The sequence below is a fragment of the Semicossyphus pulcher genome, unplaced genomic scaffold, assembly GCF_022749685.1.
Source record: "Semicossyphus pulcher isolate SPU_LCO1_2020_fin unplaced genomic scaffold, fSemPul1.0.p SCAF_9, whole genome shotgun sequence".
Taxonomy (NCBI): Eukaryota; Metazoa; Chordata; class Actinopteri; order Labriformes; family Labridae; genus Semicossyphus; species Semicossyphus pulcher.
This window is the reverse complement of record NW_027211770.1, coordinates 31165346-31187469: the sequence shown is the minus strand read 5'-3', so window position 1 is coordinate 31187469 and position 22124 is coordinate 31165346. Positions and strand designations below refer to the sequence as shown.

At 39.3% G+C, this 22124-nt stretch overlaps 4 protein-coding genes across 5 annotated transcripts; 2 read left to right on the top strand and 2 right to left on the bottom strand.

Annotated features, from left to right (window-relative positions):
* Positions 1 to 82: 82 nt before the first annotated feature.
* Positions 83 to 4664, bottom strand: snrnp48 (small nuclear ribonucleoprotein 48 (U11/U12)). The gene is made up of 9 exons (XM_069656430.1): positions 4296 to 4664; positions 3824 to 3937; positions 3614 to 3674; positions 3240 to 3320; positions 2032 to 2211; positions 1727 to 1848; positions 1379 to 1482; positions 1136 to 1255; positions 83 to 907 (listed from the first exon to the last, which is right to left on the bottom strand). Exons 1-9 carry the CDS (start codon positions 4440 to 4442, stop codon positions 823 to 825), a joined length of 1014 nt encoding a protein of 337 aa, XP_069512531.1. The 5' UTR covers positions 4443 to 4664; the 3' UTR covers positions 83 to 822.
* Positions 4644 to 6529, top strand: LOC138584252 (THAP domain-containing protein 2-like). Its single transcript, XM_069656441.1, has 4 exons — positions 4644 to 4742; positions 5280 to 5472; positions 5601 to 5708; positions 5819 to 6529. The coding sequence occupies exons 1-4, from the start codon at positions 4663 to 4665 to the stop codon at positions 6026 to 6028; spliced, it is 591 nt and encodes a 196-aa protein (XP_069512542.1). The 5' UTR covers positions 4644 to 4662; the 3' UTR covers positions 6029 to 6529.
* LOC138584250 (uncharacterized) lies at positions 5651 to 22124 on the bottom strand. 2 transcript variants are annotated; one of them, XM_069656440.1, is made up of 5 exons: positions 21905 to 22124; positions 9970 to 10243; positions 7687 to 7986; positions 7027 to 7096; positions 5651 to 6892 (listed from the first exon to the last, which is right to left on the bottom strand). In XM_069656440.1, exons 2-5 carry the CDS (start codon positions 10136 to 10138, stop codon positions 6820 to 6822), a joined length of 612 nt encoding a protein of 203 aa, XP_069512541.1. In that variant the 5' UTR covers positions 10139 to 10243; positions 21905 to 22124; the 3' UTR covers positions 5651 to 6819. The 2 variants fall into 2 exon arrangements, with proteins under 2 accessions (XP_069512541.1, XP_069512540.1); XM_069656439.1 differs by lacking the exon at positions 21905 to 22124 and adding an exon at positions 12397 to 12438 and having other exon boundaries at positions 9970 to 10301.
* On the top strand, positions 11331 to 18916 carry sri (sorcin). Its single transcript, XM_069656442.1, has 8 exons — positions 11331 to 11612; positions 13847 to 13885; positions 14029 to 14098; positions 15549 to 15592; positions 17250 to 17397; positions 17728 to 17841; positions 18151 to 18209; positions 18519 to 18916. The coding sequence occupies exons 1-8, from the start codon at positions 11577 to 11579 to the stop codon at positions 18543 to 18545; spliced, it is 537 nt and encodes a 178-aa protein (XP_069512543.1). The 5' UTR covers positions 11331 to 11576; the 3' UTR covers positions 18546 to 18916.

Sequence of the window (22124 nt, the reverse complement as noted above, 5' to 3'; positions counted from 1 at the left end):
TCTTTACTGCAGACAGATCTCTTTGAGATTTGGACAAAACATTCAATAAGGATGCCTTAATTGCATTGTACATTGTTCATCATTCTTTATTTTTTCCAATGTAGCATGTAGCGTTTAACAAACTGCGGTAACAAACAGTTTAGCTCAGCGGTTAAATTGCACGTCCCATATACAGAGGCCCCCTGCCCCGTGTCGTCCCCACTCTCCTCCCCTGTTTCCAACACGATTCACTGTCCTTCTAAATAAAGGCAGAAAAGGCCAAAGATCAAGATTTCTTGCAGGTGACTCTACAACTTGAAATGTGTTCATACGTAGTTTTAAAATGCTGACTGCACATTTTAGATCTTTGTTTTCAGAGTAAAACAGTGTCAAGACTTCTTAGACACAAATTTCAATTTCAACGACTTCAGGTTTTCCCAATAAGTGTCGAAAAATTGTGACACACAGCGAAGAACAAGAGTGACCTCTGACCCTGCGATAAAAGCGTGCCAGCTATGACACTCCTGTCCAACATTCCATTTAGTCTGCTGCTGGAAACCACTCCCAGCCATTCAGGAGGAGGTGGGCGGGGCCTGTTCTAGATGGGCAGACATGCAATTACAGAACAAAAAACTTTGCAATTAAAACACGATTAAAAGTTATTTTGAAGCACAAAGAGCTCAAAATGCCGACATTGTTGGTTCCCAAAAATTTTATTTATTTGCAAAATCCTTCAGTTTATGAACTTAACATGTCTTTACACCTGACATATCTGACCTGTAGAGGCCACAGTGACCTTTGACCTCATCTGATCTGACTTTTGCTACTGCTGATCCAGCACCCTCACTTCTCCTTCTCCCTGTCCTCCTTCTTCTTCTTTTTCTTCTTCTTTCGGTCGTGGTGGTGGTCATCAGGAGAGCGGGAATCCCTGTGAGGATCCAGAAAGTAAAAGTGAGGACACTTTTTGGCACTTTCACAAACAAAAGCCTGTCACTTTCACAACACCAAGAACTGGATTCATTTCATTGAATAGTTTAATTAAAATAAAGTGTAACTGATAGATTGAAGAAATGTACAAAAAATATGTTCAACTGCAAAACTTAAAAATATGTATCACCTGCATAAAGCATCCAGAGTGAAATTAGTCCTTTCTCACCTGTCCTTCTTCTTCCTCTTCTTCTTGCTCTCTCTCTCTTTGCTTCGTTCACGGCTGCGATGGCGTCTGCTGTGGGAGTGACGAGACTCTGACGACGCCGACCTTTCATCCAGCCGACGCCTGACAGACACAAACCATCTGCTGTCAGCCTTTTGAGTTCTCTGATCTACATTTCCTTAATCAGCAGGAAACCCAATATCAACATTATCATCAGGAGGTCAGAGGTCAGAGTGTTTGTTGTACCTGTGAGAGGAGGGCTCTGATCTTGTCGACTCCTCCTCGTCCTCTTCCTCTCTCCACTGTCTGGTGAGCTCTGCCGAGTGGACGTTGATGACCTCTCTGATCACCTGCAGGTTGATCACAGTGATGCCGCATTACTTATTTGTCGACCTTTAATTAAACAGAGTACGATCTCAAATATGGAGACCTCCGCTCTGACGTTAGCTTCAGATTTTCAGTTACACACAGAAAACATTTGTGCTTCTCCAACAACTCTTTTCCATACACGGTGAGACAGTGTTTCTTCCTGATTCTGGATAAAGCATTGTGGATAAAGAGACAGCTTGATATTCTGCTGGTGCTTGCGAGTACCTCGGTGTAGGACTTCTTGGTGATGTGAACGTTCTTGGCTCGGTAAGACTGACGCCGCCTCTTGTAGTCCCTCATCTCTGCCATGAGCTCCAGATGAGTCTTGGGTTCATTCTGTTCTTCATCTACACACAAACATTCATTTCAATGGAGGACCAGGGAGAAACAAAACTGCTGTAGAATATTCCCCTAGAATCCATGTGGCCTGTTAGAAGCATTTTTTACAAGTACAGGTCATCTGGCGGTATTTTTTGATTCTACTGTTTGAGAGGCTCTTGGAGCTCTTCACCATAATGTGTGAGTCTTACCCTTCTTGAGTTTGGACACCAAGTCTACGTAGAGATCATCATTCGAGGAGGCAGCCTCCTTCTGCTGGCCGAAGACGCCAACGGCATGATCGTACAGAGCCAATCGGTCGGCCACAGTGAGGTCACACACCGCACGCTTGTGGCTCTGAGGAACGTCGACAGGCTGGCCGGAGTACTGACCTGATGGAGGAGCAGAGGCTTAACACACGAAGCACCCGGACACAGTTTCTGATGAAGTTCATTATTAGCTCAAAGAGTCAGATATAATAAATTATACCTTTTTTAGATTTGATTTCTACGCTGGCCTCCGAAAGAATTTCCCTATCTAACTATTTGTAACTTCACTCGTGTTTTTTTAAATTAACAGCTCCCTGCTCAATTACCTTTCAGCTCCCGTAAAATGTATAAAGTATTAAGAGTTTCTAAGCTTGTTTGCAAAAGCTACTTTCACACAAATATATATTTTTTTGTTTTAAAACACATAACCTTTGCTTGGCTAACGGCTTTATTCTGAAACTTTTTGAGGACATTTTGTAGTTTTTTTTTTACTCAAATTACTGAGCAGTGAACTTCAAAGGAAGAGGATGCGACACAGATATTCTGAACCTTCAACATAAGACTCTGAAATAAAGAAGTCATGAAATAAAATGTATTTATCCAAATTGACTGATTTTGTCTAAATGTATGAAGACTTATCCCAAGACGTAAAGGGAAAAGAGATTGTGTGTGAGGTGTGTCCCTTCCCAGCCCCGTGGTTTGAAAGGATATGATGTTAAAGGATACTACACGTGATCAGGAAAGCCTGAACCAGAGCAGCAGCTCCCCTCTAATACTCACCCCTGTCGCTGCAAACAAAACACACAACAAACGGATTACACGTCATCAGTAAAAAGGCCATTAAATATAAAATATGACAATCCCGAATTGAGACTAATCTGAAAATTACACAAATGACACTTTTAATTTTACTGAATACATATTTGGGGTGAATGGAGGCAACTCTGAGTTGAGAGGAAACAGTCAGTGAGGTTAACACAGCTCAATCCTCTAGTGACACTCAGTGGCCTGTCATGGTATCTGCAATATGAGACTAACTCTTGCATTGTGAAATCATACTGTGTGCCTCTGTTTTTATAAAAACCTGTGTGTCTTTGGTCAGGTTGTTATGCATGCTGGAAGAAAGAGAGCTGTTACAGAGCTGCTCACACCTTGCCAGAAGACTCCTTCCATCCTCATCAGCGGAGCAGCAGATCTCGCCTGCAGGATCACCTGGTGCTGGGTGGATTTGTCTGCACATAAAAAATGATGAATGACAAATGCACCCAAACAAAGACAAACCTTTATTATCTGACCTTTGGAGCTTGTTAAACTTTTATATTACGCTATTATATTTCATAAAAATAGTTGTATTTGTATGTTATTTAAAGGGAAGAAGATCTCTGTAAACAAAAGCATCATTATATCTTATTGTCCTTAAAAATATTCTTCAAATCTCTTCACAAATGAGAGGACATTTTATTGAATTCTCTACCTTTATTAGTTGAACCAGGATTAACAATAACAGTCACCAGTAAAGACTCACCCATTGTAAAGCTTCTGACACTGCTGTTCTCATAACAAACAGAGGGATCGACCATCTCCGCCTGCAAACGAGTGATTAAGCCTCTTATTAACCATTAATGATCAAGCACTGGTATTACTGGCACATATATATGTAATATATATACTCTCTGACTCTGACACATCGCTTCTTTAGTTTCCATTAGAGCTATTTGTATGTTATGTATGTTACCTGCTCCTCAGCTGTGTAGCCCATCTTTCGGAGGCTGCAGAAGGCTTTGTGTTTCTCCATGCTCCTGGCTGGGACACTGTGGTTTGGGTCGTAAGGACACTGCTCCATTGCTTCCTGAGAAAACACCACAAACATCGGAGGAACATCAGCTGTGAATTACACAGACATTGTAGTGCCTACAATGAATACATCGCAGATGCTATGTGGGCTATAGGAAGGGGAAATTCACCACTTAAATGATGTAACTCTTAGTTAGAATGCCTCGGTCTTTAATATTGACGTATTATATTAGATAACCAGTCGATATAACGTCAACAGTTTAAGCTAGCTAGCTTAAAAATAACGTTAACCCTAAAGCTCGGAATCCAGGTTAAAACGCTTTCCTTTCACTTACTTGTGCATTCAAATGAGGCAAAATTGTGAAGCACCCATAAAAACAAAATTAACTTAAGCTAGTTAACTGTTGACTTACGCTGTTGTAGTTCTTGTAGTCCTGCGACCATCCCAGCGATTCAAATATATCATCTAGTTGTTTTCTACAGTTTTCGGTGAACTCTGTCAGCTCCTGCAGACAGTTCAGTCGGTCCTCAATGGTTTGTGTTTGTAATGAGTCGGACATTTTACCGTTTTCATAAAAAACAGGGAATTTTCCCCGAAATCATCGGTGGTTTGATTTGGATGCACCGAGAGCGGCCATATTCTGCTTGCGCGAGGTTATGACGTATGCTGAGGCGGGAGATGTCGTTTCGGGCTTGTGAGATGCGTCTACGCCGCCGCCATCTTGGCGAGGGGTTATCCGCCTTCTAAACCTTCGTTAGAATACGGTCGAGACAACGAAAATGCCACACTCTTGTGCAGCTTTTGCATGTGTAAATGAAAGAAGTGCCAAAAGTAAGGAACAGGGAATAACGTTTCATAGGTGAGAGGATGTTTTACAATATTTTACTGTTACGAACGTTTTGAATGTATGTAGTATTTACAATAGGTGATCCCTTTGAGCCAATACAAAGTTAGGTGATACTTAATCAAGCTAACACTAGTATATCGGCTAGAAAATGATGGAAACCTTTAGTAATAATCAGTAAGATACAGAAAGTGATATTCTTTGGTGGCAGTGGTTCTCAATTTTGACCCATGTCATTAACAATTAGTATGTTTACATGCACACAAATATTCCACTAATGTTCTGAATAGGACATCATTCTGAACTTGATACATGTCATGTAAGCAGCATTTTCCCTTTTGATATTTTGAATTTGGCCTTATTGCAAATGTTGCAATTTACGATTAAGATGTGGGATATGCCGATAAATTTCATATTTTAGGAGCATTCTTTGGGCATGTATACTCAGATGACCTCTCTGGCATACACTAACAGTTAAATTATGCTCCTGATTTGTAGTTAAAGCATGCAGAACTGCATAGTGTTGTTCAGATGGACTTGTTGTGTGTGCAGGTTCCCAAAAGCTAAAACTAGAAGACAGGCTTGGACAGCAGCCCTAAGAAGAAAGGACTACCAGCCAAATGACTATTCAGTTGTCTGCAGCAGTCATTTCAAGCCAGAGGACTTTGATATGACTGGGCAGACGACACGTTTAAAAGAAGGAGTGACCCCGTCCATTTTCAAGTTTCCCAGCCGTCGTTGCAAAGTAATGCGATTGAAAATTGTTTCTATATCAATTCAAACAATCTGTATAACATATAATTAAACATAGCAATACTAAATATACTGATATTGCGTGTTCCTATTGACTTTAATAATTTACTTTATCTCCAGGTGCCCTGTAAATCCAGGTCAAGCAGGACATCACAAAAAGCAGCTGCAGAATGTCCAGATGTTAAAATGAAGCTTCCAGAGGTCAAGGAGGAGTCAACATCAACATCAGTGAGTGAACGAAGTGTATTTATCACTGTTTCAGGATGCTGGACTTATGCTACAGTGGCATTTATACAAGGAGGGCAAAGCATTTAAGCTATACAATTAATATTTTTCAGGATCATCAGTATGCACTTGATCCAGTTAATGTAAAAAAAAAGTTAACTGAGGCTCAGGAGAAGGTGGAGACACTGACACGGGATTTAAGAAATGCCAGGGATCGGGAGAGGAGGCTCAAGAGGACAATGAAGACCCTGCTAGAACATTTAAAAAACAAAAATATGCTGACAGAGGAACTACAACGCAAGCTTGACATCGACTCTGGTTAGTTGAACTGCCCGCCCGTTTCCTTTTAAACTTGAAAGACCTGGAAACTTTAAGACATGGTGTCGTCTTGGATAATTCTGACATTTTTTTGCTGAGAGCTGTGGTCATTTTTAGTCATTCATTTTCATTTTCACAAAACTTTAACATTCTTTCAGAAAACTTCAGAATCAGAATGTTACTTTTAAACTGCAACTTTGCACAACCCTGCTGCTACATTGTATAAAGCGTATATTTGTACATAATGTGTTACTTAAAATGTAAATAAGTGCGTGTATATATCTATGAGGCTGTAGCGGGAAAAGGAATTAATACATGCTGGTAGTTGAAGTCCACAATTTAATTTATACATAATATAATAGATTTAAATTTAAAAGTATCACTCATAAAAATATTTTGTTTTCTGTTGGAAATCTTATTAATTACAACTGACAATGACTTTTGTCAAACCAAAGCTGTGATCATTTGTAACTTCAGTTTTTGCACAATATATTTTGTCATTTCTACTCGTGTATTTCATTTTAGTATCTGTATGATGTCATTTGTCTGTATGTCTGTGTGTCTGTATAGCTACCAGCCTCAGGACTGTGGGTGTAAATTAGCATTTTTGCTAACTCTAACTAAGTTTACATCCTGCATGGTGTTCTGAATATATTCTGCAACTACCCAATAAACAAACACATAAATAAATAAAGAAACAGCGTCACAACAAAAATACTTATAGCCCTAATAAAATACAAACACATTTGGGAATGATGTGTGTAATATCTTTGTTTACAGTGTATACAGGAAACAGTCATGTGGGGTACAGCTGCTCGTCTTGCAGCAGCTCAGCATGCAGCAGATCATCTGCATACACGTCCTCTGTTCTGAGGAGAGACAAAACAACAACCGTCTATTTTCAACCAAAACATTCATGATTGTATTTCTGTAAATGAAGCTGTAACTCTGCATCAAACAAATAGGTTACAAGATCGCAATAGTATATTTATGCAGTACTTACATAACTTCTAGAGTGTCTTCAACTGCGACTTCCTCCACCACCTCCACTCCAACCACCAGGTTCCTCCTCACTGCAGGAAGTAGATAGAATTTATAAGCATTTTGTGAAATCTTCATGATAATGGTTCACTATAAAAAAAAAGTTCTTACATATAAATATTATGTTATGTTATGAGGAGTTTTTCAGTTGGGTTGATTAGAATTGTAGGAGGAAAATGCAGGATCTGAACTTTGGAGTAAAATGGTGGAGATAAAATATGGACTTGTGCAACAAGCTGCAGGTGTGTGCAAGGTGAATTCTTAAAATGATACAAGATTTATTAGCTGCAATAACAATTTGGATCTATGTCATCAACCTTTTCCTATTATATGGAGGGAGAGGTCCTCAAACCACCCTGATGTAGGGTAGCTGTAAAACAAAGTGAAGATGGTATCCAACCTTTATGGTGTAAGGACAGTTATCTCCTCCATTTTAAAAATTAGAAGAACAAATACTTGCTTCTAGGATGAAGAGCATCACACAGTTTACCGATACACCAAATCAAAATGATTAAAGTGCACTACAATAATAAAGTCTGTCTGTATTTAAAAAATATTAACATTAACGACCTGAAAAGCAGAAAACCTGAATGTACAGTTTAGACATGAGATAAACACTCACCTCCGTAGTAAACATACGGAGATCCAGGCCAGCAGTGACCCAAACCCTCTGGTTCCCTTTGCCCATAAACACACACACAGCCCTGGGTCTCCCGACCCGGAGCCTCCCAGCAACAACCATTGATGAAATGCTGCGATGCGTCTCCCCCGTCAGCATCCATCACTGGTTTTGGCCTCTGTAAGGAAGGAGCACCAGGACCTCGCCCGGTCAGGTCAGAGCTACTGGGGGTCCCTAAGTGGGTGGGAGGTTGGGAGATGGACCAGTGAGCATCATCAGTGTGATTGATGACATCATGAAAACCTGCAGATACAGGTGAGGAGGAGAGTTAGATGATAACCAGGTGTTGACAAAAGCTCAAATTGTACCTAATCCATTACTGACAACCGTCAAATGAAAGCAATACATTTTAGGCTTATTGATAGATTTCAAAGTAGATGACCTATCCTAACATTACAGATCCATTTATCCTTAGATTGTATATTGATTATTGGAGTTATATACAATAATGTATGACCAGCAACACTCTAATACATGCATGGCTGGGTTATACAGGGCCTGGCTTAAAGCTGCACGTCACTGCTTAATCATATGCCTGATCCTTCTGTTTCCTGTACCTGCTGATGAGACCTGCTGGGTTTGGACTGGGAATGTAGTCACAAGTGTTCTGCATATACTGGCACACACACACGAACACACAACAGGCATGCACGCGCAATAGTGGGTGGAAAAACAAAAACAAGCACTCAGGGATGGAATTAAAGACAAAAACATCTCTAAAGAAATGAATAATTAAATCAATGGATTCTGTTCTTGTAATCTGAAACAGAAACACAGATGCACTTCTCTGTTCTGTTTTGTTTTTTTACACCTTCACACTGTAGTTACATAGTTACACCTTTGCAGTTATGATGCTGTTGGTTCTTTACATCTTGGGCACAAAAATTCATTTGTGGTGAAAAAAGTTGTATTTTATCTCATCTTGTCATATTGGACTTATTATCATTTTTCTTTTCATTTTATTTTATTTTTTTATAGAGTCCTGCCTTTTTTTACTACTGCAACAAATATATTGAACATGTTAATCAAAATTTGTGGCTTTGATTAGTATGTGCAACTTTGTCTACCTGTTGTCTGCTTTGTGTTGTTCTTTATTTTAAGTACTTTGTGTGTGGGATTAGAGTCGAAGACGAATTTTTAAACAGGGACAAAAAAAAGTATATATTATTGTATTGTATTGCATTGTCTCAGCCTTTGTATCGTATATTGTATAGAATCCAATTGTATAGTGATATATTGTAGCGTATTGTGTCTTAACCTCTGTATCGTATTGTATCATATTGTATATTATCGTATTGAACTGTTCAATATTGTATCAAATCCTTGTATGCCATCCTATTGTATCGGGCCACATCATATAGAATCCAATTGTATCGTAACTTATTGTTTTATATCGTGTCTGAACCTTCATATCGTATCATAGCCTTTAATATTGTATCAAATCCAACTGTATGTTAACATACTGTACCGCATTGTGTCTTACCTTTGTATCGTATTGTATCTTAACGTTACACATCATATAGACTTCAATTGTATCTTAACATATTGTATCAAATTATGTCTTAACCTTTGTATCATATTGTACCCTTCAATAGTGTATCCAATCCAATTGTATGGTAACGTAGTGTATCGCATTGTGTCTTACCTTTCTATTGTACTGTCAGGTATTTTATCATAAGCTATTGTATCATAACGAATTGTATTAAATGGTATCGTATCCCTTCGTAGCCTAACCTCTACATTGCACAGTATCATATCATAAAGTATTGTATCGCATCATATCTTTGTATCGTAAAGTATCATAGTAGTATATTGTATCAGATCGTATCATATCGTACAGTTCCATATCGTATTGAATCCAGTTGTATTATAACATATTGTACCGCACTGTCTTAGCCTTTGTCATAACGAATTTTATCCAAAGCATCAGAGGCGTTGGAGATCAACTCCCTAAGGAAGATCTCTTTGTGGGAATAGAAGGTGTTGATAAAGTGTCAAATTGTTTTGCATCTAATTGTATCATACCGTATAAAATCCTATTGTATCCTACGTCACACTGTATTATGTCATGAAGTGGTGTATCATACTGTAACTTTTGCATTGTAATGTATCGTACCATCCTGTGTGTTGTATCGTAACGCTTGTATCCCACCGTATCATGTCAAATATATAGAAATAATACCACATTGTATCATGCTGTATTTAATCATAAAATCTTAAACTTACCTGTGGTGCAGCAGAAGGATGCAACTGGGTGCCCTACTGCCTCCTCCTCTTCCTCCTCTACCTCCTGGTGGCTCAGCACGGCTGATACAATGCTCCCTGAATGTTGACGAAGGAGACACAGAGGAGTTCTAGGAGACCATATCCAACAGTCAGGATTCAGCCTGTCCATCACGGCCCAGAGTCCGTCTTCAGTTCCCCTACAAAAGTGTTTGTGGTCAGGGAGGTGAAGTCACTGTGTCCTTCCCCGGTCCACCACTTCCTCTCTGCTCTGCCTCTGAAGCCAAACACGGAGCATCAGATGGGTTTTCTCTGGACGCAGCAGGAGCATCACTCTAGTCAACAAGCGGATTGGGCAGATCAGAAAATGATGTAATGCCTTCCGTTCAGGGATCATGCCTGTGTTTTAGCATGTATTTAAACATTTCCATTTTTCAGACCAAGCTGGTTTGTTTTAGACTTATGACTGTGGTGTTCTCTCTTCTCTGACTGCCACTGACTCATTTTTATTGAGCCAAAGAATTTTAAAAAATCTCTTTTTTTAAGAAACTTAAAAAGGCAACTTAAACATGGTCAGCTGTAAATCACAGTGAACAACATGTCCATAATTGTTTGAATCTTGCAATTTCAATATAATAACGTAGTTCAGTTCCAGTTCATTACTTTCACATGCACATTCACATTAAACTTAGATTTTGTAAACTGGTAAAACAATGTGTAAACTCTTCACACTGGTTGTAACAACAATGGCAATTGTTGAAATAGTGACAAAATTGACTATAAAGGAAAATCTGACAAACTAGGCCTGTTTTAAATATATCGAAATAAGAAGAGGTAAAGCTCATTGTATAGGACTGCTGCTAAAGGTTAGTTAAATTATTAAATAATCTACTGGTTTTCTTTTGTTTTGTCAAAACTATAGATAATTAAAATTGTTTTACATGAAAAGATTGATTTGTTTCAGATAAATCTTTGTAAACTGTTCAGGCATTAAAAATAACTGGTTTGCTTTTGTAGGTCATAGAGAGAAATCAGAATTAATTTCAGTCCGTTTCATAACCATCAAAAAACTCCTCACAGGGGTTTATCTGCAAACTTAATCTGTCAAATAAGAAAATAAGTAAATATTCCATCTGAAAGTAGACAGTGGCATAAAAAGACTCATCTGAAGTACAAGTACCTCTAAATTAAACTTAAATACGTTTACCTTCACTGTGGGAAGGTCTGTTTAGTTTTATTACGTTGTTTTTCACTGTCGCAAGAAGCGATTAAAATTGTAGTCGGGTCTGTCATCCAATTGGTCAATTTGAGGTCACATGGTCACTCACCGCCAATCAGAATTCAGATCAGTCGCTCGCGGTGAGGAAACAGGACATTTAACAACAGTCGCATAGGTCTAACGTTGTCCTACCTGTTTCTGCTAGGTTCAGCCCGGGTTATTTTCACATCTAGACCCGTGTCGTTGCTTCAGGCTGCTTTACAGCACTACAATCACAGTTTGCAGCGTCTCTTGGCGTTTCCGTACATCTGCAGACACACCCTCTGAATTTAAGAAGGCAAAACCGCGACTAGAATTCCCCGTTTTATTGATATTTTTTGATAGACCGAACATGGCATATCCAGGATACGGAGCTGCCCAAGGAGCGGTAAGAAACTGCTATAATGTGATTAAATATCGGATTGAAGCTGAATATGTCCGCCGACCACCGTCCTGTCCCGGGATAGCTAGGCTTCATCCTGTCCAAACAGTCCGGAAGTTGGTCTAACCGACAAAAATTAGGTGTTCAATCCCCCAAAATGCATAATGCTATAGTTGTACTACTTGTTTCTATCTGTTATTAAGAAGTTTAATGTGTATAAAAGTAAGGATTACTTGAATTATCTGGCTATAGGCTAACTTTTAGCTCACAGCGTTCTTTAATTGTTTCCATACACATTTAATGACACACTCCTCCTCATGCTGCTCAGTGGAAGAAGTATTCAGATCTTCAAGTAAAAGTAGCGATACAACATTGTAAAAGTACTCGTTTAAACGTAATCTTCCTGCGTGCACTGAAAGTACTCAAGTTTCAAGTATTTGCTATGCAGATAAATGCCCCCTTTGATTATCACATTGTTACATAATACACTATTGTGTGTGGTGGAAGAAGTACTCAGATCTTGAACGTCTCATAGTGGCAATACCAAGGTGTAGAAAAACTCCTTTACAATGAAATTCATTACTTTATATACGGCTGGGTAGTTTAATCAGTAGTTGTAAATCATAATGAATTAGTTGGCTTTTATTTTGAAAAGATTATGTAAATATGCAAAGAAATCGGTATGTAAAGCTGTCAAATGGTAAATGGACTTTACTTTCATGTTACATTAACACACCGATGGCAAAGGTCTAAGTGCCAATCTCAAATCAGGACCTATACCTATTCATACCTGATGGCGATGACACCGGGAGCAGTTTGGTGTTCAGTGTCTTGCCCAAGGACACTGACTGTAGCAGTCAGGGATCGAACCCCCAACCTTCCTATTGAGAGATGACCAACTGAGCCACAGCCGCCTCAAATGAAAGTTATGGAGTAGAAAGAAGCATTAAATGGAAGTACTCAAGTAAAGTACAAGTACCTCAAAATTGTACTTAAGAACAGTACTTAAGTCATTCAGAATCAGAATGAAAAAGACCTAAAATAAAATAGTTCAACACAGGTAAAAACAAAATACTACCATTAACAGATCTATAGTTATAAATATACATTAAAAGTATTAATATATATACATTCTATACTATAAAAAAATAACACTTGCAGACATAAGACAACAGTGCAGTGGTGAATAGTGCAGGATGATGAAATAAATACGACACACCTATGTAACAGGTTGCTTCTATGTACATTAGGTATGTAGGGTTAGATAACAAACAGTATGTACAGCGTGCTGTTCATACTGTTAGTATAATCTTTGATAGTATGTCTTATTTATGAGTTAAAGCTTACAGTTAAACGTAGAGTAAAAAGTACAATATTTCCCACTGTGTTTTTGTAAAGTAGAAGGTTAAATTACCACCGCTAGTTTGAAATAGAAATATTCTGTTGAACTCTTTTAGCTCTTGTAAAAAGATCTTCAGCATTCAGCCAATGTAAACAATTCACACAGGGTGAGGGTCTACGGTGAGGAAGGGTGGGTTCCTTTCTGTGAAGACCCGAGGAGCAAACACACACACACACACACACACACACACACACACACACACACACGATAATGAGACCAACAATTTCACGTGTTATCAGAGGTAGATATGAACGCACACACTGAGTCAGCTCTCGTGGACTGTGTACAGATTGCAGGCAGCGGGCACTGATTAGCTTTGAGTGAATAAAGAGCTTTGTGCTTCCTTTAACACATTTTGAAAAAGGACAATGACTGAACTGTTGCTAAAACAACAGAGTGAGCTCTCTTGCAGATGCACACATTCTTGCCTCTCTGCTTGATATGCATCGACAAGAACGGTAATTTAACCCAGCAGTGAACATGAGTGGCTTTACTACTGCTGCCTTCATCAGTTAGTTTTTGTTGTGTTATATCTTGTTGCACAAATATAGTGTTGGAGCCGAACTAACCATTTTAAACATTAACTCAGACAATAACACAAACTATCTTACCCGTCAGTGCAGCAGTAGAGCAGCAGCTCCTGTGTGCTGTGAGGTAAAATAACTGTTTTTGTGAATGGAGTCTGGTGTGTTTGCAGAGAGTGATGTCACGTCTGTTTGTGGTTTCAAAAATCATCTTCCTTTGTAACAAAAAGGAAAATAGCTGCTGACAGGATGTGAGTTTCTGATTGGCTAGAAAACAATCTGTAATCTTGTTTCTTTGTCTCTCTCTGCTGCAGGATCCTCTCTACGGATATTTTTCAGCTGTAGCTGGACAGGTAACACCCCACTCACACACAATAAGGTTAAGGCCACACTTCATCTCAGTGTTATCGGCCTGGTCAGTGTTGTCTGGTTGTAATCTGACTGTTCTGTTGCTTGGTGTATTTCCCTTTCTTCTGTTTTTCTGACGCTCTGACAGGATGGACAGATCTCAGCAGACGAGCTGCAGCGCTGCCTCACACAGTCCGGCATCGCTGGATCTTACAAACGTAAGATTATCACGCTGTTTTCATTAAACATCTACTCAAGACACATGTTTACCTGAAGCTGTTCGATAAAGAGGCCCGTCATGCACTGAAAGCATCAAATGGAGCAAACGTTAAAGATACTTCTTTGTGTCTGATCAGTCAAAAAATCTATTTGTTTTCAGAAACCTTATTTTGAAACAACGCTTCTTTCAAGTAGAGACACTTATTTCATTTAGTGCCAGATATATAAATGAACAGATATATGGACAGAACATTTAACCATGTAGCTCATCGTTATGGGCATAAAGAAGGTCATCGGAGACGAGCAGATTGTAATCTCCGAACCCATCTGTTGTCTGTAGATGATTTAGCCTCTAGGGGTAAAGGCCAATAATGCTGGGCGAGATGTGGTTAGAAATGAACAGGATCAATTATTTTGGATATCAGGGCCAAGACTTCCTGCAGTGTGCTGCTCATTGTTTACAGTCCGACCAGCAACTTAAAATGCAAGAATGAAGTTACTGGACGACTTCTATGACGGGATTGTTTTCTGCACTCATACGCAAATATCTTTTTAAAGAGATTAATAAAAAGTTGATGGGTCTCCCTGTTTCCCTCTCTTATTGGACTGTTTTCCTGCGTGCAACCAAACCTGCTCAAACGTTGTTTGTCTGTCTTCTCTGACTACAAACTGACTTCAGGCGGAAACCAGAACTCTTCAAACACCATGTAGTTTTTCCCTCGTGTACAGATTCTGCAGTCACATGCTGGCTTGGTTATAGAAATCAGAGAAATCATAATCTTAAGCACATATCTGATGACTGTCCTGAATAGAAACCTGCAGTTTTTAGCTATTAATGGCAGCTAAATGAAAGCACAATGAACAGGCCTGTGCATATAGCCTGATAACCAGACTCAATCAGAGCTGCACTGTCACACATCCATTAGCAGAATACTGTAAAATAGTTCAGCTTGAAAAGAGAGCTAAGGTAAATACACAATGTGTCTGCTGAGCGGCAGTGTTTTCAAACTTTTACATTTAGTAACTGACAGTTGAGATCAACAGGAAACATCAGGAGAACGAGGTTGTGGTGAACTGAAACCAAACACTGTTACATAACCTCTGTTTCTGCCTCTTGTCAGTGTCCTTCCTACATGTTCCATTTATTATACGATTCAGCAACTCAACATCATTTTTCTTTTTTTAACTACCATGACGTTTTGGGAGTCGGTAGTTTGCTTTACTGACCAGTAAACAGAATAATGCACCAGGATAACATCACGATTGATAGTTAGATTTCTTATACAGTCATCGTACCTGTCAAACATAGGGTCTCATTGGTAGCAGAAATGCGATATGTTCCTAACCACTGAATGTTAAACATGTTAATTGTGTATTTAGATGTGTCTATATGAGGTTGGGCTCTGAGGTTTAGCCTGCGTGCTAACTGTCTGTGTTTATCTTCTACAGCGTTCAGCCTGGAGACCTGCAGGCTGATGATCAGCATGCTGGATGTATCCTTGAAGGTGTAAACAAAAGCACATCACTAAGTTCTTCGAAACACTCTGTGGTTGAGTCTCTGTTCACAACCCCAAAACAAGTGGCACTTTCTCATGAGGTGTGTCAGGTGTAGTTAACAAGTTTAACCACACAGGAACTAAAACGTGTCTTGAAATATCACATGGTTATTGAAATTCTTTGCACTAAATGTTCCTTTGACATTTCTTCCTTCAATTTTCAAAAATGAAAACAAAGACTTGACATAAATCTAGAGATGAGTTAAAATGTCAAGCTGCATTATATCACCAAACTTATGTGAACATCTCTTATTACACCCAAACACCAATGTTGAAAAAAAGCCATTTCGAAACCGTGGTTGGGCTTGAGGTCAGGGCTCTGTGAAAACACAGCATAGCACCTTTCAACGACAAGCTAATTCAAAATAGAAGGCACGAGGACAAACTATACAAGAAGCAAAACTAAATGTAAAAAGATAAATAAGAAGAGTAGAATCAAAGGGCAAATTAAACAGACACATATGACAGTGAATGGAGGGGTCATTAAACGCAGTGTTTCATTTCCCCACAGTAGAATTGCACTGTTTGCAAACAGGAAGTCATTTTACAGAAGTGGGAACTGGACTAATGTTGTTTCTCTTGTTCTTAACATGTTGATGTTAAAATATAAGTCTGACTCATTGACTATTTATTAGAAGCAGGTTTACAGCGTGACTTCCTTGTGATTGACAAGTTGGTGACAGAGCAACCTTTAAAAAAAAAAATCCTGTTCAGTGTTTTGTTAAAAAGACGCTGTGAGGATTTGGCTGTGCACCTTTTTTGTTTGTTTTGGTTTGTTTGAACTTTGTCTTACCACTCTAATTAATACCAGTGTTACCATGAATCATGGATGTGCCTTGCCTAGATATTCTGTATTTTTTGTGGTAGTGGAAGCATATAGATGTTGAACAGATGGGGCCGAGAAATAAGCCTTGGGGAACTCCACCAGTCTGTTTTTTTATCGCTTAGATGTGTGTTACAGACAAAACCACCTGTCCTTTAAATAGGTCACAAACCAGCACTGTGCCAGAAAGTCCCAGAATGTTTTTCACTCATTCAGTGATGAGCTGTTTGACTGCTGCATTGCAGATTAAAAAAGACTGAGACTGAAATGTAAAATGTTCACGAGTGAGGGACGTAGATTTTTGTTTTGGGAAATATGGAGAGAAGTGTTGACTGTTTGCATGAAGAGTTAACACACCAAACTGTAGAAGTTGTTACTGTCTCGTCTTTGTGTACAGGGACAGTGGAATATAAACACAGCCAACTGTTGCAAGTTGGAAGCCCATAGCATTAAGATATCCCTGCATTGTAACTAAAGGGGCCTAAACCACGAAAACGTCATGTCCATGCACTTATTCAACTAATAGCCATTGCACATTGGAAATTCTTGTTATGTTTTACTAAAGTATAACCAAGTCTGAGCTTTTAGTAGCATCAGTATGTCATATTTAATTTAAAGAGACTGTAGCTTCAGTGTCTTATCACATAGCTCTTCTCTTGCTAAGTGCCCCATCTTCTACCGAGATTTTCGCAATATTTGTTCCAACTTCATGTTCGAGTGAAAAGCTTAAATGAAAAGTGTGTGATGGGTCCTTGACTGAGTGTGTATCAGAGGGACATGTCCGGCACCATGGGCTTTCATGAGTTCAAGGAACTGTCGCAGGTCCTGAACGGCTGGAAGGCGACCTTCTCATCCTACGACCGGGACCGCAGTGGAACGGTGGAGGGCCCTGAGCTGCAGCATGCCCTCAGCTCCATGGGTAAACTAACTGAACAACGTGTTATCTAATTTGTTAACAGTTTCATGTATATTTATTTTTAGGTTATCCTAAATCTAACATGCAGATTATTTCCTTGGATTTGCAGGATAAAAGAGTTGGAAATAAGGACCCTAAATTAAACTGTCTCTAGAGCCTTTCTGCTGGCTGGAAGTCAGTCTGAAGCACCTGTTCGATAACAATGTAAAATGTTAATGTGCTTTATTAACAACCTTTGTGTATCTTATCTTAACGCTCTATTTTTTATTGTGTAAAGCACTTTATGTATGAATGGTGCTCTGTAGATGAATTTGCTTTGCCTTGCCTATGCAGGTTTCAATCTGAGCCCTCAGGCCATGAACATCATTATGAAGCGAAACAGCACTCAAGGCCGTATCGCTTTTGATGATTTCATAACCTGTTGCATAAGACTGCAAGCCCTGACTGGTAAGTGAGCTGAAGGAAGCATTAAATTAAATAGCATTAAAAAAAATACAACCCCCCCCCAAAAAATGCTGCTGCTTTAACAGTTGGAAAAGAAGAAGTAACACTGTCAGCTTATTAACAGCTTTTCTGGTGGATGAAGGGGCTGCTTAGGCTTGTTGAGGCTTTGACAGAAACATACTATACGTCCCATGCAATGAAACAGACCACACTTTCATTATGAGGCTAATCATTTATATATATTTTATATCAATGAACAAATGCTTAGTCCGAATAAAGAATTAAACTGTTTAAAACATTCACATTTTTCAGATCAGTTCCGAAGGAGAGACACGACCCAAACTGGAGCAGCCACCTTTCAGTATGATGATGTAAGTTTCCACAACAGAGATGTCACCTTTCCATTTTTCTAAAGCTAATCCACACCAAAGGTTATTTATAAAGCACGTTTCCAAACAACAGCTGGCTAAAGTATTGTACAATTAAAAGTTAAACACTCCAATAAAACACAGACCGATTTCATTTAAGAACATGAATGAAGGAAAAGGGATAAGGTCAGAAAAGTAAACAAAGGTCACCCTCAAATTAAGGTTAAAATAACAAGGAATAAGTTGACAACTCTGCTAGATGACTGATCACAAGACAGCTTTAATAATATTAACATAAATCTCTCTCTCCAGTTCATCCAGGTCACCATGAGCTTATGAAGAGGAAAAGGCTGAAGGGAACACACCGGCCTTTTGGAACCATCTCATATTAACACCACGTCATTTCTGTGTTTAGCTTTAATCATTGTTGTATAAACAGGGTTAAAACGTCACTGCCACATTCCATTTTACGCAGTCTTTTTATTAAAGTAACATATGTACCTGTGTATATGCATGACATATTGAAACAAACTAATAACCTCAGGCTGTACCAATAAAAAACCCACTAGGAGTGCCTGTATACTGGAAGGGATTATTATCACTTTTAACATGTATAGCTTTTTACCTCAAGAGTAACCATGTTAGCCCACAATGCTAGCCATGAGCATGTACGAAATGAATAAATCCACACACTTGTATTGTCACACAAACTGGTTTACTCCCTTTAATAATGTTTGCTGTTATTCTGACTTATGATTTTCTTTTAAAAAAAAAAAAGTTCTGCAAATGATGTTTTTTTCGTACTATTTTTTGTCTCTGCAAATAAAAAAGAACTCAAATAATTTTTCACGTCCTGAGTAACAACCCAATGCTAACTGAAGGAATCGAATCTATAATGAGAACAGCTACGCTCAGTGAATTTAATATTTATTATTACTGGGCTGTGTTAAAAACTTGCTTCTGACGTTGCTATGAAGAACAGACCGTTGCTATGATGCGGCTCTTATCATACAATCCGGAGGACTAACTTTAATCACATCAATCGGCAAAAGAAGTCCGGTAAATTTGACGTGCTGTCACGTTCAGCACGTCTTACTTCATCATCAGTGGAAATGTATGGAAGCCCTTAGTGGACATGCATCCATACATTTTATTTACTCCCCTTTCCCGTGATAAGGAGTCATTTCTGGTCGTTTCCTTAGAACTCGACTTCTCAAGTTATCACGAGATAACGTTGCGGCACCGCTGTCAAGTCAGATGATCATAACTAACTTAACTGACCTCGTTAGTGTAGGCATGTCCTGGGGTCCCATTTATAAACGTTGCATTCGCACAAAACGGGTCCTGAAAGTGGCGTACGTCACTTCCCACGCAAAGGTTGTGATCTATAAAGAAAACTTGACGGGAAAATGTGCACACTGATAAGCACGCTCTGACCCATGCCTACGTACATTCTGGAGACAGGGGAAATTTGGCGACACAGATTGTGAGGTGGTGAAATGAAGCCAGGTGGAATATTGATCCGTTTCAAACACTTAATTTCAAACGTTATCCTGACCGTCTCCTGAATAGCTGGATGTAGGAATCCAAAAGAGCAGAGCATCAGTAGTTTTTATTAATATCTCCTAACACTGTGTTTATATCAGCAACTATTTTAGTTTTAATAAAGATATTGTGACTTAATGAACTTTAATAATCATGACTGTGCCATCAGGTGCTCAGTGCACCGGAGACTCGCAGTGGCTGCTTCATCTGTCGCCTCCACTGGAATATCCTTCCCACCTGCACATATGGATCGTGTTAATGAGCACAGTCCACAAATAAAGCCAGTGACTGCTCTCACAATCATTACATATGCTTTTGGTCAGTCCCAAACACTGTGCAGGCAGAGTTCATCATAACTAAACCGCATCATTAAAAAGCTTGCGTTTCACTGATCTTTTATCAAATAATATCCAGGAGCGAAGATACCTCTGATTGACGAGAACATTCAGTTATAATGTGAAGTAATCACTGTGGTTTCTGTAAACATACTTACACAGTGGGAACACTCGTCCGTAATGCTGCTGATGGATTCACTGGCGCTGCTGGTGAACTACTTAATGCTGTAAGTTGTTGTCACTCGCTGGTTTGTCTTTCCTTTGTGACCCCCGCTGTGTCCTCCAAACAATATGTGCTTTCTGAAGTCCACCTCAGTCACAAACATCTCGAGTTGTCAAAAAGTCCATTTCCTTCGGCTTCCTCTCGCTTGTTTCCGTGATTCACCATAAACAACCTCCTCTGATCAGCCGTGGCTTTATCACAGTGGCCCGCCTGTTGTTCTGTTTTCTAGATCGACAGAAAATTGTCCTGTTATCGCGAGAAAACCAGCTTTGTTTTCTCGAAATAATGAGAAGACTAAGTCGAAATCTCGAGCCAACAACTGAAATTACTTGTTATTACGGGAAAACGGAGTAAATTAAATGCAAGGATGCATGTCCACTAAGGGCTTCCATAGAAACGTTTACATAATGGATAGATTAGCTAATTTTAAGAAGGCTACAGAGTTAACCATTGCTATGGACGCAGCTCTCACTGTGAGTGTAAAGGACTATTTTTAAATGGAAATATAATCATTTTTAAATTAATATAAACATTTCCAAATCAATACTTTTTGCCAAATAAATAATTTCGTAAGTTAATTGCTGTGTAATAAGCGGGATAATGTTTGATCAGCAGGTTGTTGGAAACCCTTCACGGTGAGACCTCTGTCACAACCTGCTCACTACTATCCCTTACTTCACTTATTTTGAGGTATACTTTTATATTTTGAGGTTGTTTTTTTTTATTGATAAATTAACCACGCCCAAACTCAAGACCAAACCTTATTTATACAGACTATGGTCCAACCCAATAAAATCGAGAAACTTGGCCTTAATTCAAATGATCAAACAGTGGTTGGAAGGATTAATTCGACGTAAAGTTATGCAGGCTGCAGCCAAATTTACATGCAACACCGCCGATATCAGGTAATTACTCTTATTTACTTATTTTTTCAACCTTTAGCTTCTTTAGTTTCACCCTGTGTGGTAGAAAACCATAGTCTGTATAAATAATGGACGTAGTCTCAGTGACTTCACCCATTGGTTTCTGAAGAAGCGTTTGGAAGCCCGAATTGCGCCGCCGCTGGGGGTCGCCATATTGGAAATGCTAGAGACGGCTAATCTAGGGACGGGCAAAGAGGCGGAGCGCGACCGAGCTACAGCCTATGGCTGAGCTTTATGGGCGGGCCGCATGAATCAGCCAGCTACGGCTATGAAGCTAGGCTATATGCTCCTCAGCGTAGCTAACGGTTATTATCCATAGAATGTATAAATCATGAATGAGCTGGTTTGACTTTCCCAGCAGGAGATTCTGTCGGTGACTGACTGCAGGTGTTTAGTTATCAGGCTAAAGAGGTAGCGGACTCGCTGCTCGTTCGCCCGGTGAGAGAGCGGCGAGCCGACACGTAACTGGAAACGTAAAAGCACCGGTCTCTTCATCACTACGGTCCGCTGTAATCTCTCCGGGGAAACGCCAACAAATCCTGACTCCTATTTACTGACCGACGATTAAATAAATAAACACTGCACAGGCTAACAAGCAGCTAAAGGGAGCACAGTATACCTTCTACTTAGTGCTAAAATATTTCAATACAATAACACGAACATTTAACTCACCGAAAAGCTGGAGCTCAGACTTCTTGCACGGCCATAAAGTTCCATAAATCCCACAGAGAGATTATTTGTCTAAACTCTGAATGAAAAAATCCCAAAAAGTCTCCAACAACACAAACAGGTGAAGTTAAGCTCAGTGTCTGTGTCTGTGTTGACGTCTAGCAGACAGCCAGCAGGATCCACCTATCAATCAAGTGATCCGACCCCTATAATTTAAGGCTTA